The sequence below is a fragment of the Schistocerca gregaria genome, chromosome 3 (genome assembly GCF_023897955.1).
Source record: "Schistocerca gregaria isolate iqSchGreg1 chromosome 3, iqSchGreg1.2, whole genome shotgun sequence".
Taxonomy (NCBI): Eukaryota; Metazoa; Arthropoda; class Insecta; order Orthoptera; family Acrididae; genus Schistocerca; species Schistocerca gregaria.
The window spans coordinates 394,478,784-394,499,521 of NC_064922.1; the positions used below are offsets into that span (position 1 = coordinate 394,478,784).

A 20,738-nucleotide genomic window follows, 5' to 3' on the forward strand; every position below is an offset into this window, starting at 1 on the left:
TCCAGATTGTTTATTATGGCCGGTTTCAGCTTATGTTAAAGCCATCCTCTTGGGCGCTCTTTGGCTGGCGCTGGTACCTCCCCTGTTTTACACGTCATACCAGGATTGTACGGTTCTACAACCACGTGAAAAGCCGTAGAGGGTTCAAGAATGAATGTGGCTTAAACGTAAGCCAAAACCGGTCATAACAAACAAAATTTATTGCGATCTAGACTGTTGTTTTTATCAAAGTTAGCACCAGATCGCTGCACGCCACGGTTAATGCCTAAATTTATGATGAAACTTTGAACTGTCCTCTATCCAATGACATGGACAGTTTGTTTCTATCATTCATAGTTTGTAATAAACAAGTGAAAGCTAATTTCTTTTTTTAAAAATCAACAAGTATTTTTCGAGGTGATAAGTAAAACTGTTCCTCGTATTCAGGCAGAAGGAATTCAAGTCTGTGCTCTGATGTTCATCTTATGTTTTAGTGGTTTCACCAAGAAATTTATTGGTTTTTTAACATGGCCACAACCGATTTCCTCCCATAAGCTGTTTCTTATTACCTAGCACTACATCTATTGTTGTAACCGCGACCGGAACCGTTGCGGGGTTGCCATGAACGAAAGCGGCGGGACCAAATGGGAAGGCCCGCGATCAAACAAAACGAAGAGCGAAGGACGGACACGAACAACGACAGACGACGGAGCACGAACTAACGAACAACAACACGCAAATAGCAACGGGGTCACAAGTGAATCCTCACGAATCCACCACGTCCACTAGTACACGGAAACAAAGTAATGTAAACACGCTGTCTCTATGCGAGATGTCGATAGATATCGAACTGCCTGCTGAGCGAGAGGTAGGCGATTAAATACATGATAGAGTACGTCGCTATTGGCCGCTGGGGCCACGTGCTCCACCATGGGGCCCTCACATTATACGCGGGCCAGGAACGCGCGAGCAGCCACGGATTACGGCGCGACGGCTGGAGAGACCTCTAGTGGTAATCGAGGTCCACGCTGTCTGGCGCGGATTCGAAACCCGCGGCGCTCGGTACCACATCTACACTCCTGGAAATTGAAATAAGAACACCGTGAATTCATTGTCCCAGGAAGGGGAAACTTTATTGACACATTCCTGGGGTCAGATACATCACATGATCACGCTGACAGAACCACAGGCACATAGACACAGGCAACAGAGCATGCACAATGTCGGCACTAGTATAGTGTATATCCACCTTTCGCAGCAATGCAGGCTGCTATTCTCCCATGGAGACGACCGTAGAGATGCTGGATGTAGTCCTGTGGAACGGCTTGCCATGCCATTTCCACCTGGCGCCTCAGTTGGGCCAGCGTTCGTGCTGGACGTGCACACCGCGTGAGACGACGCTTCATCCAGTCCCAAACATGCTCAATGGGGGACAGATCCGGAGATCTTGCTGGCCAGGGTAGTTGACTTACACCTTCTAGAGCACGTTGGGTGGCACGGGATACATGCGGACGTGCATTGTCCTGTTGGAACAGCAAGTTCCCTTGCCGGTCTAGGAATGGTAGAACGATGGGTTCGATGACGGTTTGGATGTACCGTGCACTATTCAGTGTCCTCTCGACGATCACCAGAGGTGTACGGCCAGTGTAGGAGATCGCTCCCCACACCATGATGCCGGGTGTTGGCCCTGTGTGCCTCGGTCGTATGCAGTCCTGATTGTGGCGCTCACCTGCACGGCGCCAAACACGCATACGACCATCATTGGCACCTAGGAACAAGCGACTCTCATGGCTGAAGACGACACGTCTCCATTCGTCCCTCCATTCACGCCTGTCGCGACACTGGCGACAACATCGATGTACTGTGGAGACCCCACGCCCCACGTGTTGAGCAATTCGGCGGTACGTCCACCCGGCCTCCCACATGCCCACTATACGCCCTTGCTCAAAGTCCGTCAACTGCACATACGGTTCACGTCCACGCTGTCGCGGCATGCTACCAGTGTTAAAGACTGCGATGGAGCTCCGTATGCCACGGCAAACTGGCTGACACTGACGGCGGCGGTGCACAAATGCTGCGCAGCTAGCGCCAATCGACGGCCAACACCGCGGTTCCTGGTGTGTCCGCTGTGCTGTGCGTGTGATCATTGCTTGTACAGCCCTCTCGCAGTGTCCGGAGCAAGTATGGTGGGTCTGACACACCGGTGTCAATGTGTTCTTTTTTCCATTTCCAGGAGTGTATAATGACCTGGATTTTGGTGCGATACCAGACACTAAACTGTGTTTCGACTAAACGGACGGTTATTTCATGAGGAGCCAGTGTAGTGGAACGATGTATGTAACAAACTGCTGTAAGGTATTGTCGAAGTGGCGAATTTAGACGATGAGAAGATAGAACGGAAATCACAGTGGAAAAGTAAAATGAACCGGTCAGTACTGTAAACCTCTGTCAGTGGTTCCACGATGGGTAGTGACGTGTCTGATTGTGTTATGCAGCAGAGCGGAAGACTTACCGGTGAAGTTGACGGCGGCGGACAGCATGTTCATGATGAGCGTGGCGCCCGTGGACTGCGCACCCAGCTGCTGCAGCACCCCGTCGAACAGCAGACCGAACGAGCCGTACTGGCCCGTCGTCGAGATCTGCAAAGGCATGGGTCGTCTGTCAGCATGGAAGACATCACTGTTCATGTGTAGTAAATGTTCAGCGACGTGGACGCTATGAGGTTCCCCATACTGAAAACCAGAAGGTTATTTACATGAAGCTCTAGATATCACCACAGGATAGTCATTCATAGCATTCCATGGAATCTCTGCAGAATTCTAGGTAATGAGTTTTCCTTCGTGGAGGACTACAGTCATGTAGAACTTTTTGAAATAAATTAATGCCATTCGACAGTAGATTTGCATTCCTTTATTTCGCACAATCATTATTTGGCTCTGCAGCCATTCTCACGTGTAATTTGCAATATCAAACATTGCCAGACCCTCCTAAATGATATAAAGTCGCCTAAATAAGATCAGACAAATTTTACGTCGTCGATGACAAGTTATTTAGGCAGGTTGGACATTTTTCTGAGATTTAAAGTTGCAGATGAGAATGGATAGAAAGCCGAAATTACGATTGTGTGAAATAAATGAATACAAATCTACAGTCAAACGGCAAAAATTTCTTGCAAAAAATCTTCCTAATGATGTTCATTACTACACCTGCTCAAATAATAAACGCTTAGGTTGTTTTATCAGTGGTTGCCCTCATTCCAGTAATATATTTTATAGTTTTTAATGTTAAGGAAAGGAGGGTATAACATGAACATCAACAAAAGCAAAACGAGGATAATGGAATGTATTCGAATGAAGTCGGGTGATGCTGAGGGAATTAGATTAGGAAATGAGACACTTAAAGTAGTAAATGAGTTTTGCTATCTGGGGAGTAAAATAACTGATGATGGTAGAAGTAGAGAGGATATAAAATGTAGACTGGCAACGGCAAGGAAAGCGTTCCTGAAGAAGAGAAATTTGTTAACATCGAGTATAGATTTAAGTGTCAGGAAGTTGTTTCTGAAAGTATTTGTATGGAGTGTAGCCATGTATGGAAGTGAAAAGTGGACAGTAAATAGTTTAGACAAGAAGAGAATAGAAGCTTTCGAAATGTGGTGTTACAGAAGAATGCTGAAGATTAGATGAGTAGATCACGCCAACGCCAACTTGCACAATGTACACGGGTCCACGTTAAAGGCTAGGTCTGGCTGTGATTGTCTGGGTACATCAGTTCTAAGGTCAGAAGGACACAGGGGCGTAACCACCCCCATATGATCATAATTTGCAACACATTGTGGTGTTTTGTCCAATTTTTAGGTTACAGACAGCTTTACTCATCTTTGTTATTTCCCAAATTTTTGGGAGACTCTTTGGAATGAATCATTCATACTAAAATTTAAAAAGATAACAGGTGTTAACGACGATAACCGTGTTGCCGCTAGCTTGAGACACCGGCACATTAAATCTCAGAACAATTTCTCTGGCATGGTATTCGATCCTGAGGGAGTCGGTATAGTCCTAAAGTCATACAATGTCTCATAAAAAGTATCTGGACAACTCTATATAATGCGAAATTGGCTGCTAGATGTCACGTGTGGCAGACCCACCAATATAAAAGTAGGCAAGGAGAGTTGTGTCGTAACTAAAGAAGCAAGAACAGCAGAATGGATCAGTGAGGATAGCTCAGTGACTTCGAACGTCGACTGATAACTGGACGTCACCTGAATACAAAATCAGTCAGGGACTTTTCAACCGTCCTCAACCTACCCAACTTGACTGTTGACAACGTGACTGTGTAGTGCAAAAGCGAAGTAACGGCTACAGATAAACCAAGACCAGGCAGAGCTCATGTACTGATAAACAGGCAACGTCGAGGGTTGCGGATGGAGGTTGTAAAAAATAGCATGCAATAAGTGCAAGGAATAACTCGTGAGTACCGGAGTGCTACCAGCAGTCCAGCCAGGACAGCGACTGTGCGTAGGGAGTTAAAAGCAATGGGCACACAGCTGCTCTTGAGACACACATTACAGCAGCCAGTGCTAAGCGACGCCTGAGGTGATGTAAAGAGCGCGCCACAGGACAATGTAAGGCTGGAAACGAATAGTTTGATCAGTCGCGCGATGTCCTGTGGCAATTAGACGGAAGTGTTTGTGTTTGTCGAGCCCGTGGACAACGTTGCCTGCCATCATTTGTAGTGCCAGCGCTGCAATACAGAGAAGGTGATGCTACGGTAGGGGAGTGCTTTTTTTAGTTAGGGCGTAGACCCGCCAGTGTGCTTAAGAGAAGTCTAAATCTGGAAGGATCTGGGCAGTTTTTACACCACTGTGTACTGCATACGGTAGAGGAACAGTTTGGAGACAATTATTACATTACAATCCATAACGTCATAAAGCAGTGCTCTGTGGAAAATAATATTTCTGAAATGGCCTGGCCTGCCCAGGATCCCGACTGAGCCCAATACAACACCTTTGGGAAGAGTTAGAACGTCGATTTCGCTCCAGATTCCAAAGTCCAGCGTTACTACCTTCTCTGGGGGTGACATTCCTCCACAGACATTGAGACATCTAACTGAAAGTGACTTTGGCACCAAGGTAAATGATATACTCGTTGTTGTTGTTGCGGTCTTCAGTCCTGAGACTGGTTTCATGCACCTCTCCATGCTACTCTATCCTGTGCAAGCTTCTTCATCTCCCAGTACCTACTGCAATCTACGTCCTCCTGAATCTGCTTAGTGTATTCATCTCTTGGTCTCCCTCTACGATTTTTACCCTCCACGCTGCCCTGTAATACTAAATTGGTGATCCCATCATTCCTCAGAACATGTCCTACCAACCGATCCCTTCTTCTGGTGAAGGTGTGCCACAAATTTCTCTTCTCCCTAATTCTATTCAATACCTCCTCATTAGTTATGTGACCTACCCATCTACTCTTCAGCATTCTTCTGTAGCACCACATTTCGAAAGCTTCTATTCTCTTCTTGTCCAAACTATTTACCGTCCACGTTGCACTTCCATACATTTCAATATTTGATTATCCTGATTATCCGGTATCGAACTTCTCGACATTCAAACGACGTCGTGTCTGTTCATCTTTCTCTGGCAGTGTAAGATAGCAAGGGACCATGTTAAGTCCCTTAACGGCTGCATCCTCTGCCTATTTTTTCAGTACACTTGGCTACACCTGACGAATATGTTGATTACTATACTGGGATTGTCCCAACACTCTGGTCATTAAATGGCAGCGTACTTCTGAATTAGCCGGCCGCTGTGGCCGAGCGGTTCTAGGCGCTTCCGTCCGAAACCGCTCTGCTGCTACGGTCGCAGGTTCGAATCCTGCCTCGGGCATGGATGTGTGTCATATCCTTAGGTTAGTTAGCTTTAAGAAGTTCTATGTCTGGGGGACTGATGACCTCAGAAGTTAAGTCCCATAGTGCTAAAAGAGCCATTTTTTATTACTGAATTTCTGCTTTAGATGCAACAAGCTTTCCACTTACATCTTCCACATTACGCCGGGTACCATTTTTTAATCAGCATTCCACTGATTTCCAGTGCACGTTTAGGTCTGTGGTTAGCTATCTCAAGGTCTTTAGTTGGTATTGTCTTGTATGCCCCACTGAGTCACAGCAGCACTCGTATTTACATTGTACGCAAATAAATAAATAAGTAAATAAATTGGCCCTGAGCACTATGGGACTTAAAATCGGATGTCATCAGTCCCCTACAACTTAGAACTACTTAAACCTAACTAACCTAAGGACATCACACACATCCATGCCCGAGGCATCATTCGAACCTGCGACCGTAGCAGTCGCACGGTTCCAGACTGAAGCGCCTAGAACCGCTCGGCCACCGGGGCCGGTCATTCTACGCAGAGTCGTCTCAGTTTAACAACGTATGCGTGTATGGTGGTTAACTCTTAATCAGCTGGTCATGAGTGTATATCGCAATGTACTTTTCCACTGTAGATTTCGTTTAATACATCTATCAATCTATCAGATGTGCAGCTCGGTCGTAATCGCTTTTGGGACAGTGTTTTTTTTCTCTTGAACGAAATTCTATATGATTATATTTCACTCTAAATGTTCTTTTCGTTACATTGCCTGGATCACAGTATCTTTTATTTTGGAAGAAGATAACTTTTTGTAGGCGATAACGACCATGAACAGCTTGTTGATAATAGGAGTTGCTATCGATTACTAACAGCGGTCAGACGGTATAGAGGGCAGCAAACCATTCACCAATTCAGTATTGGGCAACAAAAACTTGTGAGCTGCCAAACTATCCAGAACGATCTTTCCTGTGAGGGGTGCAAAAGCCTTGTTAATGGACTACGTTCTTAGGATTATTTTAAAGCACTACTGTACCTGTTTTTACGCAGTGGCTGAAACCTTGAATATTTTACTTATTCTCTTTTTAAAAGCTACTTGAAGATGTCCCATGTAACTGGAATACATCCACAGATATTACATGACACATGCTTATCTTTTAATTCAAAATATATCCTTAAAGTACTTGAATCGTCCTATTACCTGTTTCATACGTCGTGCTCTATAGCAGAGATGATCCGTATACAGCATTATATGCAAATATTTTTTCCAGCAACAAAACATATGCTTCAAGAATGCTATGATCCCGATATGAAGTTAGTTCAGCACATCCTTGTATAAACTATAGCAATTTTAATGACTGATGCGGAAGTTTCTAATAATGATGAACTGATAGAAAATCGTAGAGGTCACAGTTACTCACACATATTTTAACACCAATCTCCACACTTGCTTGTGTTGTTCTCTTGACTGCATGAAATATGCAATCAGAATTCAGAAAACATCGTTTAAGATAATGAGCATAAAAGATATGGTGAATGTCTCTAAGTCATTCGTCACATATCTTACTGTCACATAAATCATAGAGGCTACTGAAAGTGATTCATAATCTAGTAACTTAATTCTCAGCCATAACGTATCAACTATTCAAAAATGCACTGCTTCATTAATAAATTACGTTTGAGGTAACGTATTGATGAGATTCAGAATCGACGTATACGCTTTATAAACGAGAAGCAGTGTGAAAGTGGTGATTAAATTACCATGTGTTTAAATCCACGGTGACAGGTCAAGCAGCGTAATGATAATTTTCTTGTGAGGACGAAACACAGAGGATAAATAATGCACCATTATAAAAACAAATCAAAACATTTAAAAATGGCTTGTTACTATTAGCTCTTTTACTGTTTAACTACCAGCGATTCCAAACAAGCAGATATGAGGGCGCGCTGAAAAGTAATCCCACATAACGTTTTCTGTGAACACTCTTAAAACTTTGTAAATGAAACAAAACTAACATTCTACATCTTTATTCTTCACCTCTGCATATATGCAGCCTTCTGCAACTGGAGGGCTCCACATTGTCGCGTGTAACAACGTAAGTATGTCTGTGCGTGCGAAACACCGTGTTGTAATAGATTTTCGCATTCGGAGAGTTCATCAGCATGCCTCTCTTTCAGCATGACAACTCCAGAACACACGCGAGGGCAGCGACAGCTGCCACAATCCGCTTCCCTTCACTGTCATCCATCATCCTGCTTATAGTCCCGACTTGATACCATCCGATTTCCATAGTTTCCAAAACTTAAAGAACACCGTCGAGGACTTCACCTTGATAGTGATGAAGCGGAGCAAGCAGAGGTGCTGTTACCAGAATGAGAATTTCACTCTGCAGCGGAGGGTGCGCTGATACGAGTTTCAGAGGTACTGTTGTGACTCTGTCAACAATCAAACATTCTACAGTGACGATATCGCTCGGGTAAATGAGTTTCATCGTCAGGGTGACTATGTTCAGAAATAAGTATGTACACACGAAGAACAAAAATGTAGAATATGAATAACTTTGTTTTATTTAAAAAGCTTTGAGGTTTCACATAAATAATCGGAGGCATTATTTTTCAGCACGCCCTCGTATCAACCATTAGAGGAACTGGAAATATTTTCTTAACTGTAGTGTATGAGTGACCGTCCCCTGATGAGTAACCTCATCAGTGACAGTTTAAGTTGTTTGCTGAACTGTTTGCGTTATAAGAAACTGATGCTGTGCCTTTAGCTTGCAAATTTTAACTGAGACGTCTATTTATTAGGTGACTTAAATTAACAGTGGTGTTCAATGCCACATTGACACTTAGAGTTTTATCTCGGAAGTATTAGTACAGAATATTGCTTGCAGGTATGACAACTCTATCAACGTCGATATATCTGAGTATTTCCATAGTTGAAAATGTGATTTCTTGTAGCTCTAGTCCTATAATCGTGCAGTAACTTCACGCGCAACGAGCAGTCAGTTCAGTCGTATTCAAATTTTCTCTGACAACTCTCTTCGCATAACAACTCTTTAGATAATTACGAGTATCTTCTTCGTAGTCGTTTAGAGTAAAGTGTCACACAAATATCACACCATGGGCACCAAGCATCCGTTATTTAATATCTGTTCCTTATCCTATTTTTAAAACATCTTGATGATGTCACACGTAACTGGAATACACCAAAGGTATTACAACACACGCACTCAACTATTCGTAACTTTCCTAACAGGTTGAGACAAGGATACGATAAATTTTAACGTAAGAAAAGAATTAATATATGCTTTTCGTATCCAAAAATTGGATTATTGTTATTACAAACTACAGCATGCACTCTCGCATCTAGATAAACCACACGATTTCTCAATGTTCTTCATCTGAATTCTCCGGGGTGTCATAGCTATCCATGTTCCATCTCAATAATAATTTACGAGTTGCATACAGTTCATCACTCCTCAAATCACTGCGCAGAGCTTGGCAAAGAATAGCTTTTGTTGTATCATACAATGTCTGACAAAAAGGTGAAGCACCCACAAAATATGGACGGATCACAGAGTAACTTCGTTACCGGCGGATATGTACATGATTAGAGCTGCAGTTAGCTGTGATACGTGGCACGCCGCCAGGGAGAATTAGTGCTGTTCGTGTTTGGTTTTGCTACCAGTTCGAGAGGGGTTTGTAAAGGACGTGAATAGCTTCGCGTGATGAGTGATTACCGTGAAGGACACGGAGATGCCGTGCGTCCTTGTGAGACAACATTATCAGCACCTGACGGCGTTTGAAAATTTCGTCCTTCTGGGCCTTCATTTGGGCAGCTGGTCGAATCGGGAATTGTCCATATTTGAGAGGCATTAGGATGTCACAGCGATCCGACGTTGGACTTCGTGGGAAATTCAAAGTTTCGATCGAGCACGTCTGACCACGACAAAAGAAGGGCGGCGTACGGTGCATCACGGCTGTCTTAAACATTTCATACCTGCACCTGCCATTCGAGAACAAGTAATCTTGTAATAGACTCCGTGAAAATTTTTTATCATCTCACACCATTGGTTGGAGACTGGCAGCACTAGGACAAGGAAACAACTGTCCCACGCGTCGGTTGCTGTTGACACCACAACACAAAGGGCTGCGCTTGGAGTGGAGTCGTGACTGGGAAGCATGGCTGTTGCTTAATAGCACTGTAAAGCACTCATCGGGGAACCGCAGCTCTGCCCTACCCTGGATGACATTCGTCGGCTATCACTGCGATGACATGGGGAAAGAGATGCCAGTCTTTTATTAGAGACGTACAAAGGTACTACTCCTCGCGTCATAATGTGGCCATCAGCTGTAATTTCAGGTCATGCCTGGTAGTGACTGAAGGAACTATGACAGCACAATAGTAATTCACAGACATCTTGTGTCCTCATGCGGTACTTCTCATACGACAGTATCGTGGTGTCATTTTTCAACAGGATAATGTTCGTCCGCACGTGGAACCAGTCTCTCTGATTTGTCTGTGTTATTTTGAGATTCTCCTATGGCCAGCAAGACCTCCTGATCTGTCTTCCATAGAACGTGTGTGGATCCAGCTCGGATATCATATCCATCTCAGTGCCAGTATCAGGACATCAAGGACGAGTTTCGACAATTGTGGGCCAGTGTGACACACGAGAGTACACAACAGCTTTGTGACACTCTTCCCAAACGGATCAATCCACGCACCCAGGGCAGAGTGGGTGTAAAATCATACTGATAACTGGACTCACGGAATTAACGTCACATTCCCTCTGAATCCTTGAAGTTTCATTTCGTTTCCTCCTCCTTTCATGTGTACTTCATTTTTTTGTCGTGCATTATATATCATGAGCGTTAATGATCCTCTCACACTTCCCATAGGAAATACTGAAATTACGTTGCTGGCGAGTAAAACTGCGACACCATAAAGGATAGCAAATTAAGAAGTCTTATTTATTGTGCGTATATATTACAATGGGAAGAATACATTATTAAATTTGTAGGTGATTTGGGGGAGTAAAACATCCTAAATTTAGTACACGGCTTCGCCACTTCTGGATGTAACAACACCACTAACCCTGCTGGAAATAAACTTGGAAGGCAGATATGAGCACGTCACTTTTTGCTGATTTGTCTCTGTTAGAGTTCATCAGTCACAGTGACTGAAGAGTGATAATTGTGTCTGTCTCTGGGCAAACCAAGACCAGATTTTTTCAGTGATTGAGAGATGGGGAAACGTGCTAGCCATGGTACTAATCGAACATTCTCTGTATCAATGTACACCAGGACAGCACTGGCAACAGGGGCTCTTGTTTTATCTTATTGAAGGGGAAACGTTACAGGGACCTGGACCACAATACAGAACCACCATACTTAACACGTTATAAATGTAGAAGTTTCTGTCCAAACCACTGGATATGCAAACTAGGGGTTCTCAAGTTGTGCTCTCAGCGGCAACCCGTAATATCAAACCAGTTGCTAGATCCATATGAAAACACGAATGCGATATGACAACATTCTTTCTCCACGGAGCATCCATATATGAATACGTCAATTGTGATGATGTATGCAGAACCGGAACTCATCTGAAACGACGGTGTGGTGCCACTCCTGGTTTGGTGCTGGCGTTCGACATGTCACTGTCGATGCATCTCTCTGTTCAAATGGCTCTGAGCACTATGGGACTCAACTGCTGTGGTCATTAGTCCCCTAGAACTTAGAACTACTTAAACCTAACTAACCTAAGGACATCACACACATCCATGCCCGAGGCAGGATTCGAACCTGCGACCGTAGCAGTCGCACGGTTCCGGACTGCGCGCCTAGAACCGCGAGACCACCGCGGCCGGCGCATCTCTCTGTGCTGCCACGTCAAGGGAAACCACAGCAATGGTTACGTCGGTGACAATGCATGGTATTCAGAAATTGTTGCTGTGTTTGTTTGGAAACTTGTCTTGTTATAGACGATTCCCCGTCTCTAGGCTCTCGGTATGATCCTGCACAGGCGAGCTAACATTACGTCTGTCCTCTTTCGGGGAAGTGGGGAGGGGCAGGGGGGGGGGGGAGGGAGGGAGGGGTGTAGCATCGAGATTCTGCAGTGTTCTGAGTATGGCCCTCCTGAGTCCATTTACTTCATATTGGTGTGACAGTCATCATACCAGTATGTGAGCAGCAGTATCATGGAACTATAAATGAATCTCGATAGGCCTCTATCCCTTCAAAGTCGAATTCTGATGAGTGTTGACATCTATCTTTCTTTTATGAAGTATGCCACAATGTTCTCTCAAATGACCATCATTCAGATGTGAAAATCCCTCTGTGTATTTTTGCCTTGTACATGGTGATTCATCTGCCCCTATCTATGTGTTTTATGCAACCTAAAACTCCTTCAAAACGTGTGCATGAGATTTTCATGTACTCTTGTCCCGTACATACAGACTGTTAGAACAGGACATTGTTGTACCAATTTTAATGTAATTAAATTTTGTTCTGAGTTACTTTTTCGCTGGAGGCAACAAATGCCGAATAACACAAGAAAAACGCGTTTTAAAGTCACTTCTGTGACTTTAACTACATTAAATTTTCTACTAAAAGGTCCTGTTCATTTTTTCTGTAGGAGTAATAGTTCGCATGTGGCGAGCAAGAGAGTATGAAATATCGTGTATGGTATCTGAAGGTGTTGTGGGTTGCACAAAACCCATAGGCAGGGGCAGCTGGATCACTTTGTATTAGAATTTAGATGGAATTGCTCCTACGTAGTTTGTGGGGTTAACCTGAAAAGCTAATCATTTACATAGCCAAGCATGTCAATTCGGTACTTGTTGCATGCCCTCTTAACAGTTTTGCGGTTTTAATGGCCAGCTGTATAATTGCTCTGAGCTCTATGGGACCTCACTTCTGAGGTCATTAGTCCCCTAGAACTTAAAACTACTTAAACCTAACTAACCTAGGGACGTCACATACATCCGTGCCCGAGGCAGGATTCGAACCTGCGACCGTAGTGGACGCGCGGTTCCAGACTGTAGCTCCTAGAACCGCTAGGCCATTCAGGCCGGCGACTAGCTGTATACTTCTGCACCTATGAGTGATTAACCTTCTAAGACAAGGTACTATGTTCCGCACATTAACGACTTTTCGTTTCAGACATGATTTTTTTCCCTTATCACTCGTTTCTCTGGTACTGAACCTAAAGCTTTTCGAAAGTCAAGAAAACCGAATCCAACTGGTTACCTCTGCTGTGATACTTACTATACTGTTTGTAAAAGGTACTAATTGGTATTGTACTGTTAGTGTTTTCGAAATAAATCTAGTTGTTTTGGTGAATGTTATTGTGGTTGAACTCAGTTTATGTTCCAGAAACGGATTTTAGGAGTCAGTTCTTTCTATTATTTGGACATAAATATGATTACTGTAATTTTCAAATGAACTGGAACAGTTCCATGATCTGAGGACGTATGTTAAATTTTTGTTATGAGTGGACCTAATTCATATGTATATTATTTAAAGCATCCGACAGAAAACCAGCTGAACCTCAGGGCCATATTTAGTTATAGTGATTTCAGGTGATTTCCAACACTAATACGATTACTGACTGATGACAACTGGAATCTAGTTGCCTCTATACAAGACATTCATATACGAACTAAGAGTTGATTACTGAATGATCGATGTGTTCGATACTGTACAGGTACTGACTCCCATACTGTAGCTATTTTGTTACAGGTAATTCATAATGTTTAAACTCAGATTTTGCTCTAGGAATCTGCTACAGTAGGTGAGAGTAACGTATGCTGAAAGTACTATGCAGTAGCTTTTCTTCCTTTTCGTAAAAGGGTATCATTTGTGCTATTTCCCAATCAAGGAGCTATATATCCGGTCAAGAGATCTATGCTAGATTATAATCAAAACTGGAGCCAACTAACTCGCAAATTCCATATAGAACACGATATATACTCCATTTGACAATGAGTTCTCCTTGAATTTTTTTAGTTTAAGCTGCTTTTCACCACCGCTTGTACTGCTCACTCTGCCAATCATTTCAGCAACAGTGTGGCTGGTGAATGCTAGTAGCTTCATTTGATTTTCCTTTATGAGGAATTATTTTAAGAAATAATAAAATGTTTCGACGTTTCCTCTGCTATTTTGCTTTCTGCCTCGTTCAAAAGTGTCTAGACACTGATTTTTGTGTCATTCATAGCCCTATTGTAATGAAACCAATGCAGTTCAAGCACAGCCTGTAGCGTTGCCACATTACCTGTCCCCTTCCACCTCTCTTAGCTACTCTCTACCCCTTCAATTTCCCCCTCTCACTCCACCATCATCCTTGTTCAAAGGCCAATTGGATGTGGTGAAAATGGTGGAAATTCGAAAATGTGACATGGGGAGTTACCCTGTTGGCTGGGGGTACTGGCCCAATCTGCATGATGACCAATTTTAACCAAGTTGTTGGATCTAGTATTGCTGACAGAATTATGTTACAACCAAACAGTTGTGTTTCAGTAGCTCAGACGGTAGAGCACTTGCCCGCGAAAGGCAAAGGTCCCGAGTTCGAGTCTCGGTCTGGCACACAGTTTTAATCTGCAAGGGAGTTTCATATCAGCGCACATTCGGCTGCAGAGTGAAAATCTCATTCTGGAAACATCCCCCAGGCTGTGGGTAAGCCATATCTTCGCAACATCCTTTCTTCCAGAGTTCTAGTTCTGCAAGGTTCGCAAAAGAGCTTCTGTGAAGTCTGGAAGGTAGGAGACGAGGTAGTGGCGGAATTACGGCTGTGAGGACGGGTCGTGAGTCGTGCTTGGGTACGAATGGCGAAAGGATTGTTTGATACAGGTACGAGCGTCATATAAATGCTGGAAAACCGGAAGTGACGCACACTTGACAACAGAAGTCAACTACCTCGCTAAAACCTACTTGCACAGTTTCAAGAGCTAGTATTAAGTGTGGAAACTAGGATTCTACAGCAGCCTCCAATGTATCACTTCTGCAGGAACCGTGAAGGCAAGATTATAGTATCTCAAGCGCACACATAGGCAAATTCATCTTAAGCCCCATAGGTGAACGGAAAAGGAAGAACCCCTGAATTTGGTGCAGTGACAAATTCTCTCTGCCATGCACTTCACAGTGGTTTACAAAATATGAACATAAATTCGGGTGTTTGAATTTCACACACAATGAGTTACGTATGTTAACAAAATCATAGCAACTGTGGAATCTTACATGAAGAAAATAGATGAATATTGTTTTGGACACTACAGGATCGATAATTACAAAAGTTTCTTCAGATTTTGCAACGATACTTAGCTAACAATTAGCGTATGATCTATGTGAATCGATACTTCAGTTTCAGAGTGAAGTTTATTCTCTTACCACACGGAGCAAAACATTTACACAAAAGAAGAGACTGCCATGAAATGCATGGAATTAAATGGCCGTATCATAGAAACTGGTGGGTGAAGGAAAGATAAAAAATTAGATAACTAAAAACAGTGAGCCCAAGCAAATCTGCAGCATACCACAATTCTGACGCACTTCGTACGGACCTCCTTACGTAAGTGTGCGGCTCACCTCGGCGGCAGACAGACCCGCAATGACAGGGGATCACCCGTCACCCGTCCCACCTGACAGCAGACAAATAGCCGGAAACGACCGTGAGACAGCCTCTTCGGCAGCAGCATCCCGGAGGCGCTATCCACCTCTAAAGCACGAGCGGCCGTCCAACACGGAGTGTGCTACATCGTGCTTACATACACTGTCGGAAGGAGTTGTGTGAGATAAACTAAAGTTGGTTCCAAATGGTCAAATGGCTCTGAGCACTATGAGACTTAACTTCTGAGGTCATCAGTCCCCTAGAACTAAGAACTACTTAAACCAAACTAACCTAAGGACATCACATCCATGCCAGAGTTAGGATTCGAACTTGCGACCGGAGCGGTCGCGCGGTTCCAGACTGTAACGCCTAGAACCGCTCGGCCACTCCTGCCGGCTAAAGTTGGTAGGCTGTTTCTACATCTGAAATATGATGTGTATTCAACTTTCACACCAGTTGTATAAGAGAGGCGCAAGTGGCTTAAAAATATCAAATGTGTGTGAAATCTTATGGGACTTAACTGATAAGGTCATCAGTCCCTAAGCTTACAGACTACTTAACCTAAATTATCCTAAGGACAAACACACACACCCATGCCCAAGGGAGGACTCGAACCTCCGCCGGGACCATCCGCACAGTCCAGGACTGCAGCGCCCCAGACCGCTCGGCTAATCCCGCGCGGCTAGTAGCTTCATTACGGGGATGTAAATAATGTTTGCTTTAAACAGACGAAGTAACGGTCGTGAGCTTTGGTTACCCTTGAGATTGGACGTGGTGAGTTGGTGTTAGTCAAGAATGCCTGTAACGCGACAAAGACGTCACTGAGTTTGAACGAGGTCGCGTAATAGGGCTACGACAAGTTGGATGTTCCTTCCGCCATAATGTACAAATACTTGGTTGGAATGTAGCCACTGTACATGATTGCTGGGAGTGGTGGTCACGTGAATGTGCGGTCTCAAGAAGACCGGGCTCCGGACGGTCACGAGACTTTGCGGGAAGACAGTCGTATTTGGTACCAACTGCTACAAGCCGGTTACTACAAGGACAGCTCCGAGCCAGACGCCCTGTAGCGTGCATTCCACTGATCTCAAGCCACCGCCATTTGCGACTTCAGTGGTTTCAAGCGACAGCTGATGGAGGGCGGGGTGGTAGTGTGTTGTGTCTTCTGATGAAAACTAGTTCTGCCTCCTTGCAAGTGACGTCCTTGTGTTGGTTAGTAGTAGGCCAGACGAAGACCAGCAACCAACCTTTCTGTGTGTCAGATATACTGGACCTAAAACTGGAGATATGGTCTGGGGTGCGATTGCGTATGACAGCAGGAGAACTCTTGTGGCTATCTTACGAACCCTGACTGCGAGTTTGTGCGTCAGACTGTTGATACGAACTGCAGTCATTAATGAACAGCATTCCTGGGATGTTTTCCAACAGGATAACGCTCGCCCACAAACCGCTGTTGTAAGTAAACATGCTCTACAGTGCATCGACATGTTACTTTAGCCGGCCGGTGTGGCCGAGCGGTTCTAGGCCCTTCAGTCTGGATCCGCGCAACCGTTACGGTTGCAGGTTCGAATTCTGCCTCGAACATGGATGTGTGCGATGCCCTTATTGTTAGTCAGGTTTAAGTAGTTCTAAGTTCTATGGGAGTGATGACCTCAGATGTTAAGTCCTATAGTGCTCAGACCCATTTGAACCATTTGTTACCTTAGCTTCTCGATCACCAGATCTGTCTCCAGTCGGGCATATATGGGACATAATCGGACGACAACTCCAGCATCACCCACACCAGCATTTGCCGTCCCTGTACTGACCTACCAAGTGGAACAGGTATGGAACTCCACCCCGCAACTGTACAAAACAAGGCAAGCACGTTTGCACGCTTGCATCTTGGATTCTGGCTATCACAGCATTTGACATTTGCAGTGGTTTACCTCGCACTTACATTAACCTGTGATCCTGCAATGTTTATCACTTACATATGTTATCTAGACAAATGTATTCCAGAAATTTCATTACTCTACATTAATTATTGTCTCGGATTATGATATTTTCCGTAATTTTATTTACGAAGTTGTTTTTCATACTTTGAGACTCGTTCCCAGCGGTAGCCTTCTTTAAGAGGTGGACACAATATGTAAACACTACAAAAACGACACATTACCATCCTTAATAAGGTGTAGGTAGCACGTTGGCACTCAAAACGGCTTCCAATCACCTCGGAATGGGTAAATATAGGTGCTGTATGGTTTTCAAAGGAATCTCATACCATTCTTCCTGACGGAGGTGAACAGCGATCACACATAATCCTCTCTAAAGTAGACTACAAAGGCTCAACAATAATGAGAGCTGGCGACTGATTAAGAACCATGTGGCGCAGTTTGTAATCTTCAGGGGACCACATAATTGGTGGTGACTTTAATTTAAGTATTGTATTTGAAAAAAAGTGTCATTTCTCATAGTCTCATTACCTATTTCTTTGAGTTACCGTCTACACTATGCTGCAGAATTTCTGTCTGTGGGTGTTCCAAATTTCATTGAGTTACGTTACTTGGCAGTGACACGTAATGAGAAAGTTACTTTCGTTCTTAAGTTTTGCACAAGTGTTACGCAATAATTCCGTGTTAGGTCGCTCTGGATGGTTTCTTCTAGATATTTTACGGTAGTTACTGTTTCCAGTGATATCTTCTCCTATTTCCTCGACGAGTTATGTATGGCATACAAACCATTAGAGTCAGAATTGGGTACATAGTACAGGTCCCACATCAAGTACACTACTGGTCATTAAAATTGCTACACTACGAAGATGACGTGCTACAGACGCGTAATTTAACCGACAGGAAGAAGATGCTGTGATATGCAAATGATTAGCTTTTCAGAGCATTCACACAAGGCTGGCTCCGGTGGCGACACCTACAACGTGCTGACATGAGGAAAGTTTTCAACCGATTTCTCACACACAAACTACAGTTGACGGGCGTTGCTGGTGAAACGTTGTTTTGATGCCTCGTGTAAGGAGGAGAAATGCGTACTATCACGTTTCCGACTTTGATAAAGGTCGGATTGTAGCCTATCGCGATTGCAGTTTATCGTATCGCGACATTGCTGCTCGCTTTGGTCGAGATCCAATGACTGTTAGCAGAATATGGAATCGGTGGGTTCAGGCATCTTATCCGTTTCGCTGTAACGGATCGTGCAGCCACGTCTCGATCCCTGAGTCAACAGATGGGGACGTTTGCAAGACAACAACCATCTGTACGAACAGTTCGACGACGTTTGCAGCAGCATGGACTATTAGCTCGGAGACCATGGCAGGGGTTACTCTTCACGCTGCATCACAGACAGGAGCGCCTGCGATGGTGTACTCAACGACGAACCTGGGTGCACGAATGGCAGAACGTCATTTTGTCGGATGAATCCAGGTTCTGTTTAAAGCATCATGATGGTCGCAGCCGTGTTTGGCGACATCGCGGTGAACGCACATAGGAAGCGCGTATTCGTCATCGCCAAACTGGCATATCACCCGGCGTGATGGTATGGGGGTGCCATTGGTTACACTTCTCGGTCACCTTTCGTTCGCATTGACGGCACTTTGAACAGTGGACGTTACATTTTAGATGTGTTACGACTGTATTTTGAAATAAGGTATTAACGGTCCAAAATGAATTTTTATGTTTTGAGGCGTTCACGGTCACTTCTTGGTGTGTTGCCTATTGACACTCGGTTCTGGACCCTCGGACGACGTTCGTTTACTGGTTTTTATGACGTTTCGCCAGCACAAGTTGCTAGCAGTGTCAAAGATTAACCCTTCATATCGTACCACCAGCAATGGAAGATAAAGATAAACAATTGTAAAAGAAACCAAAGAGAAGTTTGGAAAGGGATGTAAAGTTCAGGGCGAAGAGGTAAGGACTTCGTAGTTTGCCAATGATGTTTTAATTCTGTAAGAGACTGCAATCGATATGGAAGATCTGCTGAAGGAACGGATAGTAACCTGAACAGAATTTCTAACATGTATATCAAAGAAAGTAAAACACAGGTCGTAGAATGTACTCGAATTAAATCACGTGATGCTGACAGAATTAAATTAGGAAATGAGAAACTAAAAGTAGGAGATAAATTGTACTTTTTGAACAGAAAAATAAGTAATGGAGGCAGAGGTAGAGAGGATATGAAACACAGACTGGCAACAGCAAAAAAAGTATATCTGAAAAAGAGGAATTTGTTGACGTAGGACTCATGGAGTCTTTCCAGAAGGTATTTGTATGTAGTTTTGCCTGGTATAGAAGTAAAATGTGGGCGATTAGCAGTTGAGACAAGAAGAGAATAGAAGATTTTGAGATGTGGTACTAAAGAAGAACATTGAAAATTAATCGGGCAGATCGTGCTATTAATAAGGAGCTACTGAATCAAACTGGGGAAAGAAGTAATTTGTGGCACAACTTGATTAAAAGAATAGCTCTTATGATAAGAGACATCTCTGAGGCATCAAGGAATCACCACGTAAGTGATGGAAGGAAGTGTAGGCGGTAAAAGTTATAGAGAGAGACCATGCTAGAATACAGTAAGGAGCTTTAAATTGAAATTAATTGCAGTAGCTATGCAAAGATAAAGTGGCTTACAAAGGATAAACCAGCATGGAGACATGTATCAAACCAGTCTTCGGACTAACAATCACAAAAACAACAAAGCTTAGATCTTATGGCAACAACTTAAGCTCACTGCAACTGTTCAAAGTCATGACAAAGTCATCTTACGTAATCCATTGACTGAAATAGACTGTGGATCGTTGATCATTTGCCCCCTCCTCCCACTCCACTTGCTGACTTCCGTTTTTTATGATGGAGGAGAAATTATTGCTCTGTTAGCATTCTGCACGCTGTATTATTCGAATTTCACTCGCAAGTTGACTGTTTTTATCAAAATCTTCTCCTTCACGATCCAAATACATCTCCTGAAATTCTCCTCTGCAGGCTGTTCTTTCTCGAGAACCTTGGTCATCCTTGCGCGGCTTGAAGGATCCATCAATCCACATTTTCTGTCTATGGCAATGTATATCATCCTTGTAACAGAAAGCCTTTTACGAAACTTTTATCTGTACATTCCTTCGATTTCTTGACCAAAAAACCGCTGCAAGTTCCTGTAACGGGTTATGCTCCGTCTACAGCAGCCGGCCGTGAACTGGAAAACGGTGGTTAACTCCGTCGTGGACACATCACAGACCGTTGTGCTTCGAAGTAGCGCCAACCATTCAATTCTTCGCGCCAGCTGAAATATTAATTTCAATTATCTGG

General features: G+C 43.8%; 1 protein-coding gene across 3 annotated transcripts in view; it reads right to left on the minus strand.

Moving 5' to 3' along the window:
• The window catches only part of LOC126354562 (uncharacterized), a 292,093-nt gene that overhangs the window by 86,176 nt on the left and 185,179 nt on the right, over positions 1 to 20,738 (minus strand). For all 3 annotated transcript variants that reach the window (XM_050004305.1, XM_050004306.1, XM_050004307.1), the window contains one exon: positions 2,492 to 2,618. In XM_050004305.1, the coding sequence (XP_049860262.1) occupies positions 2,492 to 2,618 (127 nt within the window). The remainder of the gene's footprint in view (positions 1 to 2,491; positions 2,619 to 20,738) is intronic.